At 33.1% G+C, this 23,540-nt stretch overlaps 1 protein-coding gene across 34 annotated transcripts in view; it reads right to left on the bottom strand.

Moving 5' to 3' along the window:
- Gphn (gephyrin) overlaps window positions 1-23,540 on the bottom strand; it is a 589,435-nt gene that overhangs the window by 282,598 nt on the left and 283,297 nt on the right. For 17 of the 34 annotated variants that reach the window (XM_087195039.1, XM_087195042.1, XM_021247567.2 and 14 more), the window contains 3 exons: window positions 10,558-10,624; window positions 5,850-6,122; window positions 4,426-4,533 (listed from right to left, as the gene is read on the bottom strand). In XM_087195039.1, the coding sequence (XP_087051165.1) occupies window positions 4,426-4,533; window positions 5,850-6,122; window positions 10,558-10,624 (448 nt within the window). The remainder of the gene's footprint in view (window positions 1-4,425; window positions 4,534-5,849; window positions 6,123-10,557; window positions 10,625-23,540) is intronic. The other 17 variants (XM_087195044.1, XM_087195051.1, XM_087195053.1 and 14 more) reach the window with 1 other exon arrangement.

The following is a 23,540-nucleotide window of genomic DNA, read 5'->3' as shown; positions in this document are numbered from 1 at the left end:
TCCTGAGGCAAGCAATAGATTTTCTCCCATACAGTGCAGGTTGGAGAGCATCATTTTTCTTCTGTATTTCTCTACATGACTTAATATCTTTTTTAAAAAATTAATTTTATTGGTATACTTTTGATAAACATAAAGATCACATTCATCACAAACAATTAGTCTCATTTCCTTCCCCTCCCTTCAACCCCTCTTCTCCTCCTTCTTTACAAAACCTGTTTCCATTTTTCCTCTATTCTTTTTTTTTCTTTTCCCTTCCTTCCATCCCCACTCCCCTTTCCTTTATTTCCCATTGCATTTTAACATTTTCTTCCTACTTCCCAATATCTGTACTCCACTTTGGTCTTTATTTGTGCTTTTAGTTTCTCACAAGAGAAACAATGTGGTATTTAAACATGTGTGTCTGATATATTTACCTTGAAAGTACAGTTTCAGGGTGCACCCATTTACCTAAATATGTCTCAAGTTTATCCTTCTTTATGGCAGAGTAGTACTCTATTGTATATAAAACTCACATTTTCTTTATTCATCCATCCGATGATGGGCATCTGGGCTATGGCCAAGATTTAGCTATTACAAACTGTGCTGCTATAAATGTGGGTGTGCACATATCACTATGGTATGATGCTTTTAACTCTTTTGGAAAAATATCAAGAAGGGCAATAGTAGGGTCAAATTGAATCTCTAGTTTCAGTTTTTTTGAGGAATCTCTACACTGACTTCCATATTGGTTGCATGAATTTACATTCTCACCAACAGTGAACAACGGTTCCTTTACTGGCACAACCTTCCCAGCATTTGTTATTGGTTGATTTCTTGATAATAGCCATTCTTTCTGGATTGAGATGGACTCTCAATGCTGTTTTTTCTTTTTTTTTTTTTTGTCTGTTTGTTTTTTGGTACTGGGGATCGAACTGAGGACCTTGTTCTTGTAAGGCAGGCACAGTGCCACTGAACTAAATCCTCAGGCCTCAATGCTGTTTTAATTTGCATTTCTTGAAGGAACAGTGGTGTTGAACATTTTTTCACATATTTATTTGCTGTTTGTATTTCTCCATCTGACAAAAGTCTATTCATTTCAGATGACCATTTTTGGATTGGGTCTTTAAATTTGGGGGTGTTCTGATTGTTTTTGAGTTTTTTATATATTCTAGATATTTGTTCTTTGTCGGCAGAATAGCTGGTAAAATCTTTTTTCAATTTTGTGGGTTGTCTCTTCACTCTGTTGGTGGAATCTTTTGCTGTGCAAAAGCTTTTAATATGGTGAGATCTCAGTTGTTGATTCTCTGTAATATTTCCTGTGTGACTAGTGTTTTGTTTCTTAAGTCTCTGCCTACACCTATGTCTTCAAGAGTTTTACCTATTTTACCTAGATGACTTAATTTCTGTGAGTGGGATGGACTTTCTATTATATATCTCCAAGGGTATCTTCCCTCTTTGTCTTAAATTCATCTTTTGCCTGTTATTATGTCTTGGATTTTTTAATCTATCAGTTGCCTTCAGGCTATAAAGCATCAACTGTTATCTTCAGGTTTGCATCCAGTCTCCTTGAAAAGATTTTAGGCTTATTTACCAGACAGACAGACAAGATATTTTTTCCCCTTTTCTTCCTCCTTTGTGTCACATTCCCCTACCTATACTCCTTAAATCACCTTTCTCATCTAAATATGAAACTTGGGCTGGGGATTTAGCTCAGTGGTGCCACTGTCTGCCTCACAAGTGCAAGGTCCTGAGTTCGATCCCTGGTACAAAACAAAAAAAATCCCCAAAACCGCACACAAAAAACAGTATACCCCAAGTGTCAGCTGGGGAGCATGTTTGTTTACATACTGACTATTGTGAGTGTTGCTGGGACAGGTGTCATTTCAACCAGTCAATTCTTGTACTGAATAAATTTGATAAAATTGTCATTTTATCTTGGTCATTTGGTATTTAAATAATTGGACTGGTACGTGGTTAAGAATAGTTTTCATCTCTTTGATGAGATAGTATACATTAGAGAAAAAGCCTTCTTGGTATAAACAACAGTATATACTAACTTGATCACTAGTTAAGTTTCTTAATGTATTAGCTCATATAAATTGAAAGGTTAAGAGGCAGATACAGTTCAACAGAGGCTCTAGTAAGTAGTTGAAACAACATGATTAGGACCCATTATCTCTACTTTCCATTTCTCAGGATTGCTTTTCTACTGTTGATTCTATTATGGCAGGACTTCTTTTCTTTTCTTTTTTTTTGGTACCAGGGATCAAACTCAGGACCTTGTGCTTGAGAGGCAGGCGATGGAACCACTGAGCCAAATCCCCAACCCAGGACTTCTTTTCAATGGTCCTAAGATGCCATTTCTTGGGATTGTATATTTTTAAAATTCATATTTAGCAGGAAAGAGTCTGTTGTACTTAAACACAAAAATCTAAGAGACGATACACACTGCCTCTGACTGGTTTGAATTATGTGGTCTTTGAACCAGTAACAGTGGCTAGGTGAAATGAATATGCTGATTAAATTAAGCCAATGTATCCTAACAACATAACTGGGAAATGAAGTATAGTATTAGAAGAAGAAATCGGAATTGCTGCTGGTGGCGCAGCTAACAAATGAGTATTACAAGAGGCATTTCCCATGTCTTTTTGTCTCTTGAAATAGCAAGTTGATGAGTTTTGCAATAAAAAATAATCAGATTACAAGTAACTATTAAAGAGTACATTCATCAGACTTAACTTTCTTGATTATAAGAAGTAGAAAATTGAATTAGGAAAGTAAAGAAGTAATAAAAAGCAACTCTAGCAAGATTATAAATTCTTCATGGGCTGGAACAATCTATTCATATTTGTATTTATTAAAAAATTAAACACTAATATGAAAAATTTTATTTTTTACTTCAAATTTCTTTCTTTCATTCCTTTGAATGGATGCAGGTAAAAAGGACAAGCACATTATATTCTTTGATGTACAGCTCCTATTTCATTTATCAGAGGAAGTACAAAAATGGGAAACTACTTAAGGAACTGAACATCTCTTAAAAATGACCTATACTGCTACTTATAAAGGATTAAACACCACTGAATAAATGAGAAGTTCCTGGGTGAAGCCATTTGAGGGCACACGGTTAGAACAGTTTAACAGTCATTCTCCATTAGTTCCTCTAGAGAATTAAGCTCTAATAATTTAAAGAGTCTATCAAATGTAATTATCTTCTCTCTTATGCATCTTCAGTAATACTAGTTATATAAATAATTGTGAGAACTGAAGAAAAAATACCTCAAATAAGTTTCGGTACACTAATCTGAAACTCAATGTGATAACTTAAAATGTTGATTATGAATACAGAAACTTCTAATTACTTTAGTTTGAAAATCCAGAGCAGTTAATATAGTAGCTATGGCTGCACTGTGCAATCAGAATTTAAAAAGATCTCCTTCAAAATGGTACATTTTGAAATATTTATAACAAAGCTACATCTGGAAAATTCACATACTAGTTATCAATTTAAATTCACTAATATTTTTACTAAGCAAGATTTAAATGTTTACTTGGCCTGTGACTAACCCAAGTTTATTTTTAATGAGATATGACTTGTGAAATATAAGGGTTGAAGTCTTCATTTGCTAGTATTCTCCTAAGAGACCACTCATGCAAAGTTGTTGGGTTTTTCCTTCCAAATTTTGGGTGTTTTTTCTTCCTAAGTATTTAAAGCCAAATTAATATTTGTTATTCTTTTTTTGATTCCTTTTCATTTTACATCCATAGCATGGATTGAGATTGACATTTTTTGGCAGTCATGGTCTTAATTATCACTTTTTAATGAATTATACCTATCAATTTATTCTTTTCTAATCTGACAATTTTTACAAACTATCACTCAGACTTTGACTGAAAGAGCTAATATATATCCTTAAAAGCTTATATCTAAAGATCAGTAACCACAGAATTTGCATCAAGTCAACTCCGAAAATGTTTGTAATGAGCATACAGTAAAGGAAAGTAAAATGAAATGAAAGTCATGAGAATAAAAAAAAGCAAGGTTAATACAAATTAGGTACTAGTTTGGCCAATCTGTCTAGATTTTATGACTCAAAATGATCTTAAGAGATTATTTAAAATCAGGCAACTTATTTAAAGATAATCAATGAAATTGCTAAAAAAAACTTCTGGAGAATTAAATTTCTTAAAAATTTTATGACAAAAGTTTATTGTCACAAACTACAGACTCTTGATGATAGAAGAGTTCTTTAGGCATAAGAGAAACTATTAAATTCCTTGAAGCAATATGCTTAACAGCACTTTCATAAGAAAGCACTACTGAAGGAAGATCCATCAGAATAAAATAACACACCTTCCATGATACGTATGTTTTAACCTGCCTCCAAAGACAGGAAGTAGGATGTATAGTTGCAAAATCATTAATGCAAAAGCCTCTTGTCTTACCGGTTCATCTGCACTGCCTGTTGCATGATGGGAATAATTGATGAGACCAGGGATGGGCTGCTCACCATGTGCCATGATAACAGCAGTACTTGTGTAGAATGGATGCTTCTAATGCACAACACATAACAATTATGAATTCAGTGACAGGAAAGCAACACTATACAAACAAAATGACTAAAAGGAAAAAAAGGTGAAAACATGAAATAATGATATGCCAAAATTTTCTACATGTAAAATGATAAAATCAGTGTAGATTTAAAATGCTACAGGCTTATTCCATAAGACTGAAAATGATGATACTTTTTACTCTTTTAATTAAGAGAAAAAGAGAAGAAACATATAATGATTTTAAAATGAACTTACTTCACCAATTAGTTCCATTAAAATCATATACAACTTAAATACTTACTAGTATCAAATAAGGACTAAATGAGTCAATGAATGATCTGGAGAAATGAAATCATCTAGTGTTCAGTAAAGGAATCTTTACTGGTTGCATGAATGGATACTTGAAAAGGATTTCTTTATGATTCTAATCAATATGTTCTCAATAAAATCTTCACTATGTTCGTAGCCAAAATAGTGAATGATTTATAAAATGCTACAAATTACTCCATATAGCAATTAAAATTTTCAACCTATATGCTTTTAATCAGTGGACAATTATAATTCTTAGAAGTGACATCCTTCTAGAAATTAGAGTAGACTAGGTGGTTTTTATCAGGTATGGATAATAATGTAAATTTTATTCTGTGACTTAAAGATGATTAAATTTACTCAAATATCTCATGGTAGTATATTTATCCCCAGAACTGTGTAGAGAGAATTTATAATACTTTGGTATTATCCTATTAATATTTATTATTTTATTAAATTACAGTGCAAATATATCCATTTCTCTGTAGCATTAAGGTAATCTATGTCACGCAATATTTGAATAAATGCTTAGTTAAGGAGAATTCAACAACTGCTTATAAGCCACATCTTTTAAAAATTTTAATTAGTTTTTTCCAACTCATTTCTTGAGTCATCTAAGGTCTTTTAATTTAAGTTTTTTACATCTTTAAAATTTTGTGAAGTTTTAATGTTCTGAATATATAAACATTGCTTATTTAATATGTCCACAAAAATAGACAGAGCTTCAAAGAGCTCTTGAATGTCATTGTTTATCACTGTAGCTATAATTTTAATAGTAACAATAGCAGTTTTAATGCTTTAGCGCACAGAACAAACTTCAGAACCTCAAGGAAACTGTATCTGGAAGGAAACATAGTAGTAAAGTATACTGGATTGTCCAAATATTTTTATTTTTTTTAGTATGCCCTAAAGAGATAATGGAATTTCAAGGATGGGATGGAAATAGGAATGAATTCAGTAATTCACCTGTGAGTCCTTCAGATCTCAGTCTCGCTCAGCAAGCTTACCTTGGCAGCAATGGCTGCTGCAGTTATATGTGATGATGAACTATCTTCTGTTGAAGCAACACCACTGTCTTTCTTCTCCTCTTCCTCTTCCTCACACTGCACCCCTTTGTCTTCTGTCTGTTTATGGGGGCTGGTTGTGGGAGGAGGGGAAAGTGGAGGTGGTGGGGAAGGTAAATCTTCAAGTTCATCATGCACCTCCTTTACTTTTACAATGGCATCACGTAAAAGGTCAATGGCATGAGGTAGAGCTGGCAGTATGAACTGAAAGCATTCCTGTCCACAAAAGGAAGAAAAAAGCAAAGAAGATGATGAAGTCTGTTTCTAGACTTACAAAATGATGACAAGCAAAGTGATTCTTGATTTTGGATCTGCATTTCCCTCCCTCAATCTCAAGAATGAATCTTTTTTTTTTTTTCTTTTTTGAGACAGCATCTCACTTTGTATTCCAGGTTGGCCTTGAACTTGAGGCAGTCCTCCTGCCTCAGTCTCCCAAGTGCTAGGATTACAGTTGTGTACCACTGTGCCCAGCAAGAATGAATCATATTTAAAGCATGTCTTTGTAATGTGAAATATGAAGCTTGGTACATAGTATTCTCCTTCAAGAATGTAGAAAATACAGTACTAATAAAGCACACACTGCATTTGTAAGTTAAATTTTAACATAGCATTACAGTTTAAAGATTCATTATGAGAAAAGTGGGAAAGGCAGGAAAGAATTTTCACATTTTTATTTAGAGCAAGACACCAAAACTAACAAAACACAGGAGGGTCAGCTTATTTCATTCAGAGCAAGAGTTCTAATTACCATCATAAAATATAACTATATAACATATGAGGTGTTGTTGAAATATATAGTGAATGTTTAAGTTAAAAAAAATTACAGCAAAAGATACACTGTGGCTAATCCCCTCAAAATACCCTCCCTCGTTTCCCACATACTTATCCCATTGCTCTTGTCAATTTCTGAAGCTGTTCTGGGAGTCTTTTCCATTTCTTTGCAAGATGTGATAAAAAAATATGGTGAATGGCATTGTCCTGTGCAATCTAATGAAAAAGCAAGCTCATAAAAACATTACAGTGTGTCTTCATCTACCTTATTCACCACATCTGGCACTGTGCAACTTCTGGCTCTTCTCCAAAGTCAAAATAAGCATGAAAGGTAAACATTTTGTATTGATTCGGGACATCAAGGCAGCCATAACAGTGCAACTAAAGACATTCATCAAAGACTTCCAGAAGGGCTTTGGAAAGTGGCAAGAATTATGGGAGGAACTGAGAGGGAGTATTTTGAGGGGATTAATAGCAATGTGTCTTCTACTATAATAAATTTTTTTCAAAATGTAAATATTCACTGTATTTTTAGAACATACCTAATATAAGAATAGAAACAAGTGTATAATGAGCTCCACATAGAAGTCAATATAATCTGCTGTTCAAGAGCAAATGTTACCTACAATACATCACTAAAAGAGAATAGGGAAGAACTTAAGAGCCAGGTATGTTTGGGGAATAAGTGGAAGTCTTTCTCTTTCACGTTTAAAGTAACACCTTAATTAAAAACTAAGACGTGAAAAAATTTCTTAAATCTTTCTATAGAATACTGGAATACCTAGAAGGATACCTAATCTTCTGACTTCTCTTTGTAGGGCTCTGTCAATTTACAGTTTAAATGCTGTGCAGTAAATAATTTAACATTGACAAAGAAAGGTGTGGATTTTACTGTCAGCTTCTTAGAGTTATTTCTAGACCCTTGGAGTATAATGCCAGATAAAAAATGTCCTTTTTTGCCTGAGGACTTTAGGCAACTTTAGATACTAAAAATTCTGGACATCAAAGGCTCAGGTTAGCATTCTAGCTGGCAATATTCTGAGTGTATAAATCAATGGCAGGAAGGCAACATGCCTATGATTCCAAGGAGAGAGGACAATGGAAGTTCCTTATTTGGTGCCTCTCTCAGATTCTTTCCTATGCACTCTTTCTGTTGGCTGATTTTTAATCTAATAAGAAATAACTATAAGTACAATAGTTTTCAGTGAGTTCTGTGAATGTTAGTGAATTATTAAACTTGTGTGGTTTTTAGGAATTCCCTGAATTTGCAACTGGTATCAGAAGTGAGGGAGGGCAGTCTTTTGTTGTGCTTCAACTTTGTAGTTGGCTAAATGAGATAAACACAAATCAACTCAGTGACTGGAACTGCATGATTTTTGCTTGTTTTTGCTGACAGTTTGGTGATGCATTGTCCAGTGGCCTTCCCATATGGTCAGGTAGAAAGGGCAATAAAAACTGATGTATTTAAGGAATGCCTGCTTGGGTCCTTATGGAAATCATTCTGGGAACTAAGTACAGGAGTACATGAAAATAGATGTGTCAGTGTCCATTGGAGAAACTCCTTTCAGGGATAGAAGCATTAGAAGCAAAGAGCAGACATTCAGTGTGGTTGCTTGATGTTGCCACCTGGGCCCATGCAATGAGTGGACACAGAAGCAACACAGCAAAGGGAGACTGAATCTAGATATATACCTCTTGTACTCTCTGAGGCACTAAATGCTGACTAGAACTGTTACATGTGCCAAAGAGAGACTGCAGAAGACTCTGGGGTATATTCCAAAGGGGGGAAAGGCCTACGTATAACTGGCAAGTCAGACTGATTCCAACAGCTCCTAAAGGCTATCAGTGGGTCCTAGCATTTTTGTCCTCAGTGTAATAATTTGATAGATAATAGAATAAGCAATTGAAATATCTGCTGTCTTCAGCAGGGTGAGATAAATGTGTAAAGGACTGGTTTACATGCCTTTATGAGTATGTGATTACACTCAATGTAGGGGTAAAAAAGGTAGGTTCTCACTATATAGATTCCTTTGCTTTTCTGGGAAACATGGAGTTGAGAAAGGATGCTGATACAACTATAATGTTTTCTTTATATTTTTTTTCTCAGGTCACCTCAGAGTTTTCATTTTCTCTACTTGATATAGTGGTTCTTAGGACCCATAATACAACTGCGGGTGGTTCTTCCTAAGCAAGAAAACTGTAAATGTCTTTAAACATTTGTGAAAATTCCTATGGGCCTCATTTTGCTTTTACCTCATCTGGCCAAATTAGAGTTGACAGTGAAGGCAGTTAAACTACCGATTAGGTTAAGATAGTCCACTAGTTCTTTTTTTAACCTTACCGTATATGAATAGGAATAGACTGCGTGGGAGGCACTTGCTAACTTAATATTACTGAAGGCAGTCTGAACCAGGAAAGGGCTGCACCTTAAATCTCTTTCAAAGACAGAATAGTGTAGGTATGAATGGAGAGGAAGAATGACTAGGTTATGCAATGAGGGAAACAAAATACTACATTGGTGTCTCAAAAGAGGCCCAGAACAAGAGATGATATTGGTTCTTGGCACAACTATAACAGCTGCTTGAAAGGGTGAAGTCATATGTTGAGGCTACTTTTGTTTTTGGAAACTGACAAGCCTGCAAACCTGAGTGATGATGGATGAGCTAACTGTTGATGTCTGAGAAGGAGTCTAGTAATGTACCAGTATCTCCTCCCCTCTGCCCTTGTTATATTCCCTTTCACAAGGTAATATGTTGTAATACTGGCATTGTTAGTAATATAGTACTGATACTGATGACAGTCAAATGTATGGGAAATTGAGCTTAAATCTCCCCAGGAAAATGACTGGTTTAATGAAGAACTGGGAATTAGTTCAGCTAACTTTTCTGTTACCCAGTTCTGCACAAATATATCATATGGTAGAAACAGTAGGAGATTAAGGTGGAAATTTAGCAAATTACTTCAAAAATATGAAAATGTATTCAATGCCTTTAGAGGTTAGACCAGCTGTTTCTCTGAATCTATTCATACTGCACATTGCCTGCTCCCAATCTACACACATTCACAGATAGCACTGCTGTACCTGTCACATATGCTATAGTAAATATAGATGACCAGATTTTTTGAGTATTTTTAGTTGTTTTGCTATAAGAAAGCCTTGGCCAAAGGCTAGGAGTAGCTAGTATAGTGAAAAATTAACATTACTAAGACAGTAGGAGAGCCTGGCCTTTGTCAGCTACTGAGAGATAATCTCTAGATCTCAGAATTTTATGCCTGAGAGGAATACCTTTGATTGCCTGGGGGCTCTGGCCATCAGATAGCTTAACATTGTGATTTATGATGGGTATTGGTTTTTCCACTGCAAGGTATCAGAGACTAAAGGTATAAGTTCAACCTCTGGGAAGGGCTAAGAACTAAAGGTTAGCCACATCAGCAGTGTGTGATGAACTCCAGAAAAGACCGCAGGACAATAACAGCTTAGATGAGTTCCTTTGATTGGCAATATCCCATGTGTCCTGTCACACGGTAATAAAGCATGCGCCAGGAGAATAAAGCATTCATGACTTAACAGGGAGAGGACAATGAAAGGTCCAGATTTGGCATTTTTTCCTAGACTCTATCTTAGGTACTTTCCTTCTTTGGATAATTTCAATCTGTATTCCTTGTAATAAACTGTTAAGTATGACTACTTTTAGTGAGTTCTGATAGTCTTTCTAGTAAATTATTGAACCTGAGGGTGATTTTGGTAATTGCTTGAACTTGAAATTAGTGTCTGAAGCAAGAGCAATCTTAGAGAATGCTCCGACTTTTTGGATGGTTAACTCTTAACAGTTGGTTAAATGTACTTACACTAAACCATATGAATGCCAAGGATGCTTACCTGAGATCCTTTCTTGCTACCTGGTAGGTTAATTATGAGAGTTTTCCCTCTAATTCCACATACAGGCCTGAAAGGAGAAAGTGCATGAATACTAATTTGGCATGGATGTTTGTTTTAAATATATTCCATAATAAAGGATAGTCAATTTACTTTATATGTGAACAACTGTTTAGGAATAAAACTGTTACAGTAAGAAATTTACAAATTGCTATACAAACTGGGCATTCTGGCTGATGGGTAGTGTGCTGGATTGGAAAAATGCACTGTAGGGGCTGGGAATTTAGCTCAGTGGATTTGGAGCCTGACTCACAAGTGCAAGGTCCTGAGTTCGATCCCCAGTACCAAAAAAGAAAAAAAAAAAGCACTGAAAATCAAATCAGAATAAAGCAGTTACACCACAGCTAACCTTTTAAAAATTTTTGCCCAACTTCAACTTTTTCATATCTCATAGAGTAGTAAGATATCAATAAGACAGTACATTAAATGTCTAATATAGAAATGTGTATGTTCAAAAGTATAATCCATAAACACTAAAGCTGAGTGAGATTTCTACTTGAGTTTCTGTTTCTAAAGAAGTCTAGTTTTAAAGTAAAACAATGTTTTTCACAAGTGAATGGAAGTGGGAAAGAAGTAAAGAGAGCTCAACTGTCAATAGATGCATTTATAATCATAGGCATTTTAAGCTAGAAAAATCTTTGAGAGATCACCGTTAATTTCTAGTACACATTTAAGCCAACTATTCAGATAAGAACTATAAAACAGTGGGGAAAATATTAGAAGACTGGAGTTCAGAATTGAAGGGCCAGGTTTTCAAATGACAGAATCATGCTCTATTACTAATTGGTTGTGTTACTTTGATGTGTTAAGATCATCTCACTTTCACCTTTGCAAACAGAGAACAAGCTATTTAAAAAAATTTACAACTAAGATTTTTAGCCATGTAATTTTTCCTGAATATTCTTATGATTGAATTTATTCTTTAACCACTTTCACTTTCTTAAAAAACCTAACTCTTATTTCATTATCTTTTCATCTTGTTTTCAATCTGAAAAAGCAGAATTGACAGCATTTATTTAAAACTTTCCATCTATCTGAAAATGACTGTGGAATCACCCTTTGCCTTTCTTATTGGAATTTATGATTTCATTAAGAAATTTAAGATTTATTTTCTAACCTTTAATCTTAATGATGTTACTTCAAAATCTGCTTTCATCTAATAGAATTAGATAAACTACTTAGGGCCAAAACGGCACTGGGTATATTATATAGTTCTTAGTATGTTTCTATTACAAATTTTGACTGCCTTTCTCAACAAAAGTGCTACATAGTAACTTTTAATCAATTTGATAGCTAATTGATTACAATATGATTGAAACATCAATAATTTTAAGGCAATTTTGTATGTCAAATCTGGCAATTTATTGTATAAATCTAGAATTTCAACTAAGGGTAGTATTCCTTCAAAGAATATAGTGTTATCTACACCAGAAAATTTGTAGTACTTTTTCTCCTAAGAATTAGAAATATTCCCAAAACAATTATTGCATGTTATGCTCTTAACATTCCTATGGAGGAGAGAAAAATAGTTTTCTGTAAAATATGAAAAATAGTTTGATGTCCTGAGAATTGGACTGATAAATTGCTCTGGAATCTTTGTAATTCTACACAGCAACTTCATCCCATCTTGCATTTCTGTAGCTTCCTTTTCTAAGTATTATGTACATGAGTTTAACTTTAATGACAGTGATACTGATTTCTGAGCAGAAGAATTACATGTCTGTGTTTTCAAGAGATTTTTGGCTTCAAAATGGAAAACTAACTGGACAAGTGCAAAAAAAGCAAGAAAATCAGTTAAGAGAATGTTGAAATAACCTAAGAGCTGAATTAGGGTGGTTACAAAGGTGATGAAGAAAAGCAGAGCTATAGTTAAGTGCATTCTGAACTACCAAGAATATAATATGACACCCATCATTTGATTCTATAATATATTTTGGACATTTTAATGTATATAAAATAATATTTTGAAACAAGATATATTTGGATAAAAACTAATCTTTGATTTATAGTAGAAGTTTAATATATGATAAAAACTTGATCACAATAGGAATTGATATATAAAATATGAAAAATACTGCTTCTCTTAAAAATACATTTCTACTTATCAAATACACAAAAATTTATAATGTGTAAAATATAGAAAGAACAATAAAACCCCACCAATATGTCTACCATCTAGGTGAAGAAATAGACCATTACTGATATCCTCAAAGACTACTATGTGACATGTTTTGATCTCAAGTTCTCTTCTTTCCCAGATAACTACAATCTTGAATTTTAAAATTATCATTTGGGAAGGGAACAAGAGGTGCAGGGAGGGAGGAAGTAGGAGAGGAAAAGAAATTGAAGAAAAAGTGGAAACAGAGCTTTGGCAAATGGGAAGGGAACCAAGAGATAGAAGGAGGAGGAAGGGGTGGGAGAGGTAGGGTACAAAAAAAGAATTATGTGTTATGTACATGTACCAACTCCCTGTGATAAATGTAATCATTAGGTATTGTAAACATATACTGATAAAAACGAAAGAAAAAGTGTACAATTTAATAGTATTTAAAGAATATACACAGAGTTATGCAACTATCAGCACAATTTTAGAGCACTTTAACCAGTTCCCACCCCTCCCTGCAAAATCCTTTACCCATTTAACAAACACTCTTACTTTTTCTCTCAACTCTCAACCCTAAGCAACTACTTTCTAGCTTTGTAGATATGCTTATTTTTGAAATTTAATAAAAATGGAATCAGCATATGTGACATTTTTAACTTTTTTTACTTAGGATGTTTTCAAAGTTCATCCATGTAGAATATATATATGTCACTTACTTATTTTTTAGAGTATGATTTTGTTTTGGTTTGCTTTTAGAGACAGGATCTTGTTCATGCTGCCTAGGCTGGTCATAAACTTGTGGGTTCAATCTATTCTGCCTCAGCCTCCTGAGTCACTGGGATTACAGGTGTATGTTACCTTAAAAATATTTTTGCACATAGGTTTAAACATATTGTTTAGTTTAGCATATTTGGAAAATTTATACAGACAAAGACATACTGTATATGTTCTTACACAACCTGGTATACTCATTTGACACTGTGCACATGAGATTCCTCCCTAGGGATGTGTGTATGTGTATGTATGGGTCATATTCATTGCTGTATTATTCCACTGCATGACTGTCACACATTTTACCTATCCATTATCTCAATGTACATTTTTTGTTTCCATCTGTTGTAATTATAAACAATGTAGTTATTAACATTTTAAAATTTGTCCTAGTATAGATGTGTGAGACTTCCTCTTGGGCAGTGTTCTTCAAATTGAATGTCATAATCAATTAGTAAGATGGTGCTATGATTTGAATATATCCCCCCAAAACCATGTATTAGAAACTTAAACCCTAAGGCAACAGCACTGGGATGTGGGACCAAAGGGGAAGTTTTGAGGTCATGAGGGGTCTACTCTCCTAAATGGATGAAAAATGGTGATTTTAAAAGGGCTTAAGGCTGTGAGTTCAATCTTTGGCTCTCTCTAATCCATACTGTCTTGCCCTTCCACATTCTGCTATGGAATGACGCAGGAAGAAGTCTTACCTGATGTAAGTGCCTTCCTGGACTTCTAAGCCTCCAGAACTACTGTATAAGATAAATCTCCATAATATATAAATTGCCAGTGTTAACAGCAGCACAGAAAGGGCTAACACAGGTAGTAAACTTTGTCATTACTTTAAGAAATTACAGAAAGTATTAGAATGCTTTCTTTGCAGTTAGAATAATACTTCATAAACTCTTGTGTTTTTATACATATGTGTGGTATACATTAAATATCTATTTATATATACGGACAGAAACATGCATATATATCTGTGTGTGGAGTACTGGATTATATATTCTACTATGACTTATGTTCAAAAAAGGTTGAAAGTTAGGGTATATAAATAGAAATGGAGTTTATGAGTAATAAAAATAAGTAGATGTGTAACCTTACTATATAAAAACAAATAATTTTCTTCAGTATTTGCATCAGGAATATCAGCACTGCTGCTGCCTGTTCTGACAATGCTTGATGTTATTAAAATAATTTTATAAAAAATAACTTTTGGTGGAATACAGAATAGGTAAGAGATAAAGCAACTACAATAAAATGTTAATAGTAAAATCTACGTAATATGTGTAAGAGTATTCATTAAAATTCTTTCAATTTAGAATATGTTTAAATTTTTCTCAAATAAAAGGATGGAGTATAGCTGTTTCTTTAATTATAATTTTAAGCTTAAATTTAAATAACTTACTGTTCATTTATGCATTGGTTTATTATTTTTGTTCTGCAGTCAGTGTATTGCCATGTGTTTGTGTAGGATGATACCCAAGAAACAATTTCAAGAGGGCAGTTTTATAAGATTATTTTGTATAACACTTAATACAATATAATCATTTAACAAATACATTTTTATGAAACAAAGCAAGCTCAGAAAACTGTTAAAATATAATTTTTACACTGTGAAATAAAGAAGAAAAAGATCTTATAAATTACTCCCTTAAAAATACATTTTGGGTGACAGGAAGGTATTTGATATATCCTAATCTTGTATCCATCTAATTTGAATTCTTCCATTAGTTGTAAAATGCTGATTTTTAATAAATTTCTATATAATCAAGAAATTCTGTTTTTTCATTTTTAATACTTATGTCATTTCTTTTACTTAGAATATGAGTTAATTGTAATAGAATGTCTTATTTCTAACTTTAAATAAAATATTTCATTGACCACTATTAACTATATTTGCTTGATCAAATTAAGGAAGTTCCTTTCTTTTTTCTTTTCCTTTTTTTTTTGGTACTGGGATTGAACTCAGAACCTTGCACTTGCGAGGCAGGTGGCGGGACCACTGAGCTAAATCCCTGGCCCAAGGAAGTTCCCTTCTAATCATAGCTTGCTATATTTTCAAATGTTTTTATTAAATCAATTGAGATTATATGATTTTTAAAATCTTAACCTATTAATATGGTGACTGATGTTAATCAGTTATCTATCTGGTATCTTTGTATCCTTGAAATAAATCTGTCTTGATTTTGTATCTTTTTTGATATCTTTTTTGGTATGTCAATATTTTTTTGAGGTTTTTATACCTATCTTCACAACAAATACTAGACTATATTTCCCTCTTAATTATCTTTGTTAATGGTTCTGGTAAAGAGATTAACTTACACTCACAATGCGAATTAGGAACTATTTCTTTTTTTTATCATTCTTAGGAAAAGTTTATGTAAGATTGAAATGGTGTGTTCCTTGAAAGTTCATAAAATGTACCTCTACAATTAATTGAACTTAGTCCTTTTTTAAAAAAAACAACAACTTCATTTTCTGGAATAGTTTTAGATTTATAGAAAAATGGAGAAAAGAGTATGGAGAGCTCCCATAGACCCTACATTATTTCTCCTATATTTAACATCTTACATTAATTGGTACATTTGTTAAAATTAATGAACCAGTACTGATACATTACATTTACCAAGGATAACTTTACTTATATTTCCTTAGTTTTTATTTAATCCTCTTTTCTGTTCCAAGAAGCCAATCAGATTATTAAATTTTATTTAGCTGTCATGTCTCCTTAATGTGTCTCTTGGCAGTGAAAGTTTCTCAGACTTTGCTTTTGAAGATCTTGACAGATTGAGGAGTCTGGTCAGGTTTTTGCAAGAGTGTTTTTAATATTTTCTAATGCTAGTTTTATAGAATTTGTAAAGGAAGACCATAGAAGTGCCATTTCCATTATATCATATCAAAGGTATACACTATCTACATGATTTATAAACACTAACAATAATCTCCATTACTTAGCTGAAGTGTTTGTCAGGTCTCTCCACAGTAGAGATACACTTCCCCATTCAGCACCCTGAAAAACTGTACTTTTGGAATGAAGAGATTGTGTGTAGACTATGGCTGAGTGGGGAGTTGTGTGCCCCTTCCTTAAGGGTGGAAAATCTCCATAAACTATTTGGAAACTTTTATGGGAGATTTGTTTCTTCTCTACATATTCACTTTCAAAAATTTATATTAGCATGGACTCAGATACTTATTTTATATTTTGGTGTATAATAAATATTATTTTATTTTGTTGCTTAGTTTTTTTTTATCTTTGGGCATTGGGAGTTCTGTCACTTGTCTCTCTCCTTTTTTTTTTTTTTGGTACTGGGGATCAAACTCGGTTCCTTGTGCTTGTGAGGCAGGCGGCAGAACCACTGAGCTAAATCCCCAGCCCTGTCAGTTGTCTGTTATGTTACTTTGACATATACTCATAAATGCATGCTACTAATATTTATCAACAGATGTACTTGTGTGATTGCTTTGGCCCTTGGTCTTACAGACTCCACTTATATGTAAAGTTATTAAAGTTAGTACTCAATTGTTCCACCCCTCTACTTGGTTTATTTTGTAATACATTTAGATTTTATTAGAATCTACATTCCTTCTCAATTCTATCTGCATATATTTAGTGTGCTTTCTGCTTTAAAGTTCTGAGTTTTGACAGATATCTAATGTCATGTTTCCATGTTTCTAAGTGTCATACTGAATAGTATTACTGCTCTAAAAATCTGTGGTTCATACATTTACTTATCTCCCTCTTTCACAAAAGCTGAAGCAAGCAATGGTTATTTGATTGTCCTTATAGTTTTATTCTTAAAATATTATAAAAGTTGAATCATACAGTATTTATCTTTTTTAGATTGGCTTTTTGCTTAACAATTTGCAGTTAAGACTTTTCTTTTGGGCATGATAATTCATTTTTTATTACTGAAAAATGTTCTGTTGTATGGTTGCACCACAGTTTGCTTATCCATTTACCTATCAAAATATATCTTAGTTGATTGCAGTTTTTTGGCAATTGTAAATAAAACTGTTATAAAACATCTGTATGCAGATTTTTGTATAGACATGAATTCTCACATTTTTGGATTTTGGAATAGTCATTTTTCAGATATATAAAGAACCAGAAAGCAAATAAAAATGATGTAGAATTCCTATCAGCCTTAAGGATTGAATTGGAATTTATAGAACATTCTATAGTGAATAATATACATCCATACACAATGTCCATGGCACAGTCACAAGAAAGATCCTATCTCAGATCAAATTTTTAAAAAATTGTTTTTGTAAGGGAAAGAGGGAGTAAAAACAATCAAGATGTGATATACATATGTACCAATTCCCTAAGATGGATGTAATTATTATGTATTACAAACATATACTAATAAAAAATTTAAAACACAAATCATATTACTTTCTGACCATAATGAAATCCAGTAAGAAGTCAAAAAAAGAAAGAAAACAGGCAAATTCTCATAAATTGAAAACTAAACAAGAAATGTCTGAATAATTCATGGATCAAAGAGGAAGGCTCAAAAGAAATTAAAAAAATGAAAGCAAAAACAGTATAGCAAATTTATGGGAGGTACCTACAGCAGTGCTTCTCATACTTGTATTAGCAAAGTCTCAAATAAATAATATAAATTCCCTCTTCAAGAGTATAGATCTAGGGCTGAGGATTTAGTTCAGTGTGCTGCATCCTGCTTCGCAAGCGCAAGGTCCCAGTTTGATCCCCAGTACCAAAGAAAAAAAAAAAAAAGGGGTGTAGGCCTAGAACAAAAACAAACTTATACCATGCAGAAGGTTTATATATAATGAAGTTTTTATGAAATTTAAGACAAAAAAAAATCAATGAAACAAGAACCTGGTTCTTTAATAAAAACCAATACAATACAGCGTAAGACTGAAAAAATATAGAAATTACCAGTATTAAGTGTGAAACACGAATTTTAATAAAAAAGACAAAAAACTGGTAACATAATATGAGGCACAACTCTACACACAAAAATTAGACAACTCAGATGAAATGGAGACACTCTTAAAGAGTCAAAAATGTCACAATTAGTCAACTATAAAATAAATAATTTAAATAGGAAATTCAATTTATAGTGGAAAAATTCTAAGAAACATTTTAAGCCAGATGGTTTCACTAGTGAATCCTATGAAATAGCTAAAAAAGAAAAAAACTCCTAATAAGTAGTTTACATAAAATCTTCTGCAGAAGAGGGAACATTTCACAATAAAATTTTATAGTCAGTATTAAATACTAAAGAGATAAGACAGTATGAAAAAGAAAATTATACACCAATATCTCTTATGAACGTAGTTGTGAAAATCCTTATCAAAATATTAGCAACTAGAAGTCCCCAGAGTGCATGAGTGTGTACATGCATATACTATATACCATGACCAAATGGTGTTTATTATAAAAAATGCAAGATAGGTCCAATATCTGAAAATCAATCAAAATCATTTGCCTTTTAACAGACTAAGAACAAAAAAGTAGATCATGCAATCATATCAGTTAATGTAGGAAAAGCAATGGACAAAATTCAACACTCATTCCTGATAACACTCAGAAAAACTAGGAATGTCTCCAGGGGTACTTCCTCACCTTGAAAAAGAGCTTCTGCAAAAAAACATACAGCTAACATTTGTGCTTAATGGTTAATGCTTTCCTTTTATGATCTGGAAAAAGGCAAGGATGACCTTTCTCACCCTGGCTATTCAACCAGTACTGAAGTTTTATCTGGTACAAGTAAGAGAAAGAATAAAATGCATACAGATCAGATAGGAAGAAACAAATCTATCCCTATTTGCATATAACATGATTGACTACAAAGAAAATCTCAAATAAACTAAACCTTCAAACAAGTAAAAAGAAAACAACAAAAAGCAATGAAAGAATAAACTCTCCTAGAATAACAGTATCAGCTAAGTAAAATTGCTGTATATAATACCAACATACAATGAACTACATAAAAGCAATGAACAGGTTATATACACTGAAATTTAAAATACCATTTTAATAACTCAAACCAAAATGAAATAATTATGTGTAACTCTAAGAACACAAGTATAGAAATTACATACTGAAAATTGCAAAATACAGAAAAAAACTATAGAGACATTTTATTCATGGATAGTAAAATATGCTGACCATTTAAAATATATATTTTTTAATCCATTCAGCAGTCAATAGACACTTGGGTTCTACTTTTTGGCTGGATAATGCTGCTATGAATATTGATGTAAAAGTATCTATTAGGGTACTGTTTTTGTTTTTTTTGATAACCAGAAGTATAATTGCTGGGGCATAAGGTAATTCTATTGTTTGCATTTTTAGGAAATGATACTATTTTTCACAGCAGTTGTTCCGTTTTACATTCCTACAATGTATATGAATTCCAAATTCTCAAAATCTTCTTCAACACTTATTTTGTTTTTCTTTTTACTTTATGATAGCCATACTAATGGGTGTAAAGTATTATACCGTTGTAGTTTTTATTTGCATTTATCTAATGACCAGTAATGCTAAGGATTCTTTCATGAGCTTATTTATCTGTCATTAGTATAGCTTTGGAGAAATACCTATTCAAGTCCTCTGCCCATTTTGGAGAAATAGCTATTCAAGTCCTCTAGCCATTTTTTGGCTGTTGTTGAATAACGATGTTAACTTAATGAACTTCAAGTAATTAAACAGCTACTGAAAATTACAAAACATTGCTGAAGGAGTATGTTGAATTTTGTCAAATGCATTTCTTACTGTAATAATCATGTTTGGTTTTTCTCCTTTCATTCTTCTGTTATTGTACTGTACAGTGGTACCTTGCTTCACAAACTTATTTCACAATTCTGGGGAAGATGGCTGTGTTCAGGTTCCTATGGAGAAGATGGATGGGGTTGTGTTGTCACCTGATATGGACTTCGCGAATGAAAGCAAAATTTTCCTGAAAGCCTCTGTTTGTGAGCTGAATTGTTTGTGGACAGAAGCATTAGTGAACAGAGGCATTACTGCATATTTTTATATGTTGTATGACACCATTCTTGCATTTCAGGGATAAATTTCACTTGATCATGGTGCATAGTCCTTTTTAATATGCTGCTGAATTAAGCTGGCTACTATTTTATTAAGGATTTTTGCCTCAGTATCATAAGGGATATTAGTCTGTAGATTTCTTATAAGTTTATTTTTGACTTTGGTATCACAACATACCTCACAGAGTGAGGTGCTGTCTTCAATTGTTTTGGAAGCACTTGGGAAAGATTAATGTCAGTTCTGTTTAAATGTTTGGTAGAATTTACCAATGAAGCCATTTGTCTAGGCATTTTAAATATAGTGAGTGTTTTGATTATTTATTCAATCTTCTTACAAGGTAGGGTTCTATTGAAATTTCCTATTGCTTTGTGATTCAGGTTGTTTCTAGGAGTTTTCCATTTCATCTTAAGGTATCCAATTTGTCTTATACTCTTTATTTCTATAGTAGCAGAAAAACTCCATTTTCATTCCTGATTTTAATAATTTAAGTCATCTCATTTTTCCTTAGCTAATGTAAGTAAAATTTTGTCAGTTTTTCTTATCTTTCAAAGAATTAATTTTTTGGTTAGTTGATTTTCTCTATTTTAAAATTTCATTTATTTCTGCTCTAATCTTTCATTATTTCCTCTGTTAACTTCAATAGCATATAAAAACTGCTTTTTATTGTTTTGTCCTCATCCATTTTTAGTGTCACAAATTACATTTTTATATGGTTTTTATTAGTACATTTGTACATTTTCATGTCATATGCCCCAAATGAGACATTTTTTATACATGTCTGAGAAGGTAGATGTGATTTTTATCTTTGTTCCTTCATAGGTAAGTTGCTCCCACTCACCAGTTTATTTCAGGATTTTTTCATCTTTGATTTTCTCTAGTTTGAAAACAATGTGCCTAGGTGTATATTTGATATTTATCCTGCTCGGTGTCTGCTATGATTTGAATGCCCCTCCAAAAGTAATGTTGAAATGTAATTGGTATTGTAACAGCATTAAGAGCCAGGACTTTTAAGAGATGAATAGGTCATGAAGGCACTACCCTCATGGATAGATTAAGGTCCTACTGAAGGACCTTATGAGTGGTTTATCATGGGAGCAGGGTCCTGATAAAAGGATGATTTTGGCTTGATTTTTCTCCTTTACTCCTGCGTGTGCATTCTCTCTTACTCTCATTGTTTTTCTTTCCTTCTCCTCCTTTCCTCCCCCCATTACCCATCATGTGATGTCTTCCATTATGCCATGATGTACCAAGAAAGTCCTCAACAGATGTGAATCTTTGATCTTGGACTCCAGCCACCCTCTGAAATACATTTATTTTCTTTATATATTACTCTGTGATTTTCTGTTATAACAGTACAAAAAAGCAATTAAGACAGTTTGTGACTTTAATTTGGGGAAATTCTCAGTCATTTTTTTTTCAGATAGTTCTTCTTTTTCGCTCTTCTCACTTGGGTATTGTTATTATTAGACTGCATTATACCTTTTGTAGTAGTCCCACAGTTTTTGGATAGTCTGGGTCCTCCTACCATCTTTGTTTTTCTTGCTTTTTAGTTTTGGAGGTTTATATTGAAAAATACTCAAGTTCAGGTATTATTTCCTCAAGCTGTGTCCAACTATTAACAAGGCATTCTTCATTTCTGTTGTAATGCTTTTTATCTCTAGCATTTATTTCCAGTACATTTAAAATAATTCAGTCTCTTGTGTACATTGCCTATGTGTTCTTCCCTATCTACTTTATACATTAGACTCCTTAGTATATTAATCAGAGGTATTTTAAATTTCCAGTCTGCTAGTTCAACATTCTTGCTGTATATGGTTTCATGCTTGCTTTGTATCTTCAAACTGTGTGTGTTTTTTTTCTTATGGTATGCCTCATAACTTTTTCTTGATACCTGGACATAATGTACTGGGAAAAGGACCTGCTGTACATAGTCATTTAGTAATGTCATGTGAGTTGTGGGGGGAAGGGAAGCATTTTATAGTCCTAGGATTAGCCTTTTAGGACTCTGAATTATGAACTTCATGAATGTTTCCTAGACTTTCTTTTTTTTCCCCTTCCTCCTGTATGTGGGAGAGAAAGGAGTGGACTGTAGTTGAATATTTCCCTTTTCCTATGTGAGCTAGGCTTGGATTTTTTCCCCTAGAATGTTAGGGTCTTGCTACCTAGCTTTCACAGGGGCAGGACACATTAAGAAGAAAAGAGTGTTCTGTTGTATTTCTACATATTTCCTGTTTTCCTTCCCTTGCAAATTATGTGGTGATTTTTCTTCAAAATTTACAATGAGAGCCAGGTGGTAAAACTCACAAGATTAGGGACTCCTCATGACTGGGTCTTCCTGGAATTTTTAACTCTCAGAGAGTTGTCTGCAATGAACCTCTAACAATTTATCAATTATAGTTCTGGTTTTCCTATTCTGATACTTGTTCTTGTGGTGAGTTCCATTTATGAGTCTCTGCACCAGTGAGCCATTATTGTATGTGTGTGTCTGCCTTTCCAGTCTTGGGCGAGGGGTCTGCCCTATTTTCTTATCTCTATTATGGGTCCTGGACAAGACAATGAATTTTCCATCTGTTTAACTTTTCACTTATTGTTAAGATGGAGTGGTGATTCCTGTATTCTTTACATATGGAACTGGAAGCTAGGTCCTATGAATGTCCTTTAAATAATGAAAATTTAAATTTATGAAAGAATAGCTATAAATCAAAATCTCAATAATACTAGCTTTTCTAATTGCCCATGCTTTTACTCTTGAAATCCTTCTTAATGTCTTCTTAAATTTCTTTTTAAAGATTGAGTCTAGCATACTTTTACTTCAACCTAAAGAATTCCTGTTAAGCTTTTTGTACAGCAGATATAGTACCAACAGTTTCTCTCAGTTTTTATCTGAGAATGTCTTAATTTATCCCTCATTTTTGAGAGACAATTGTCAGAGAGTGAATTCTTGGTTGATGGTTTTCCTCCCAGGTCTTTGAATCTATAAATCCCCTATTTTCTAACATCTAAAGTTTCTAACGAGAAAAGAATATCTTA

Source organism: Heterocephalus glaber, unplaced genomic scaffold (genome assembly GCF_053883595.1).
Source record: "Heterocephalus glaber isolate CG9 unplaced genomic scaffold, H.glaber_assembly_v1.0 deba00001608, whole genome shotgun sequence".
NCBI lineage: Eukaryota > Metazoa > Chordata > Mammalia > Rodentia > Bathyergidae > Heterocephalus > Heterocephalus glaber.
This window is presented reverse-complemented; position numbering and strand designations above follow the sequence as displayed.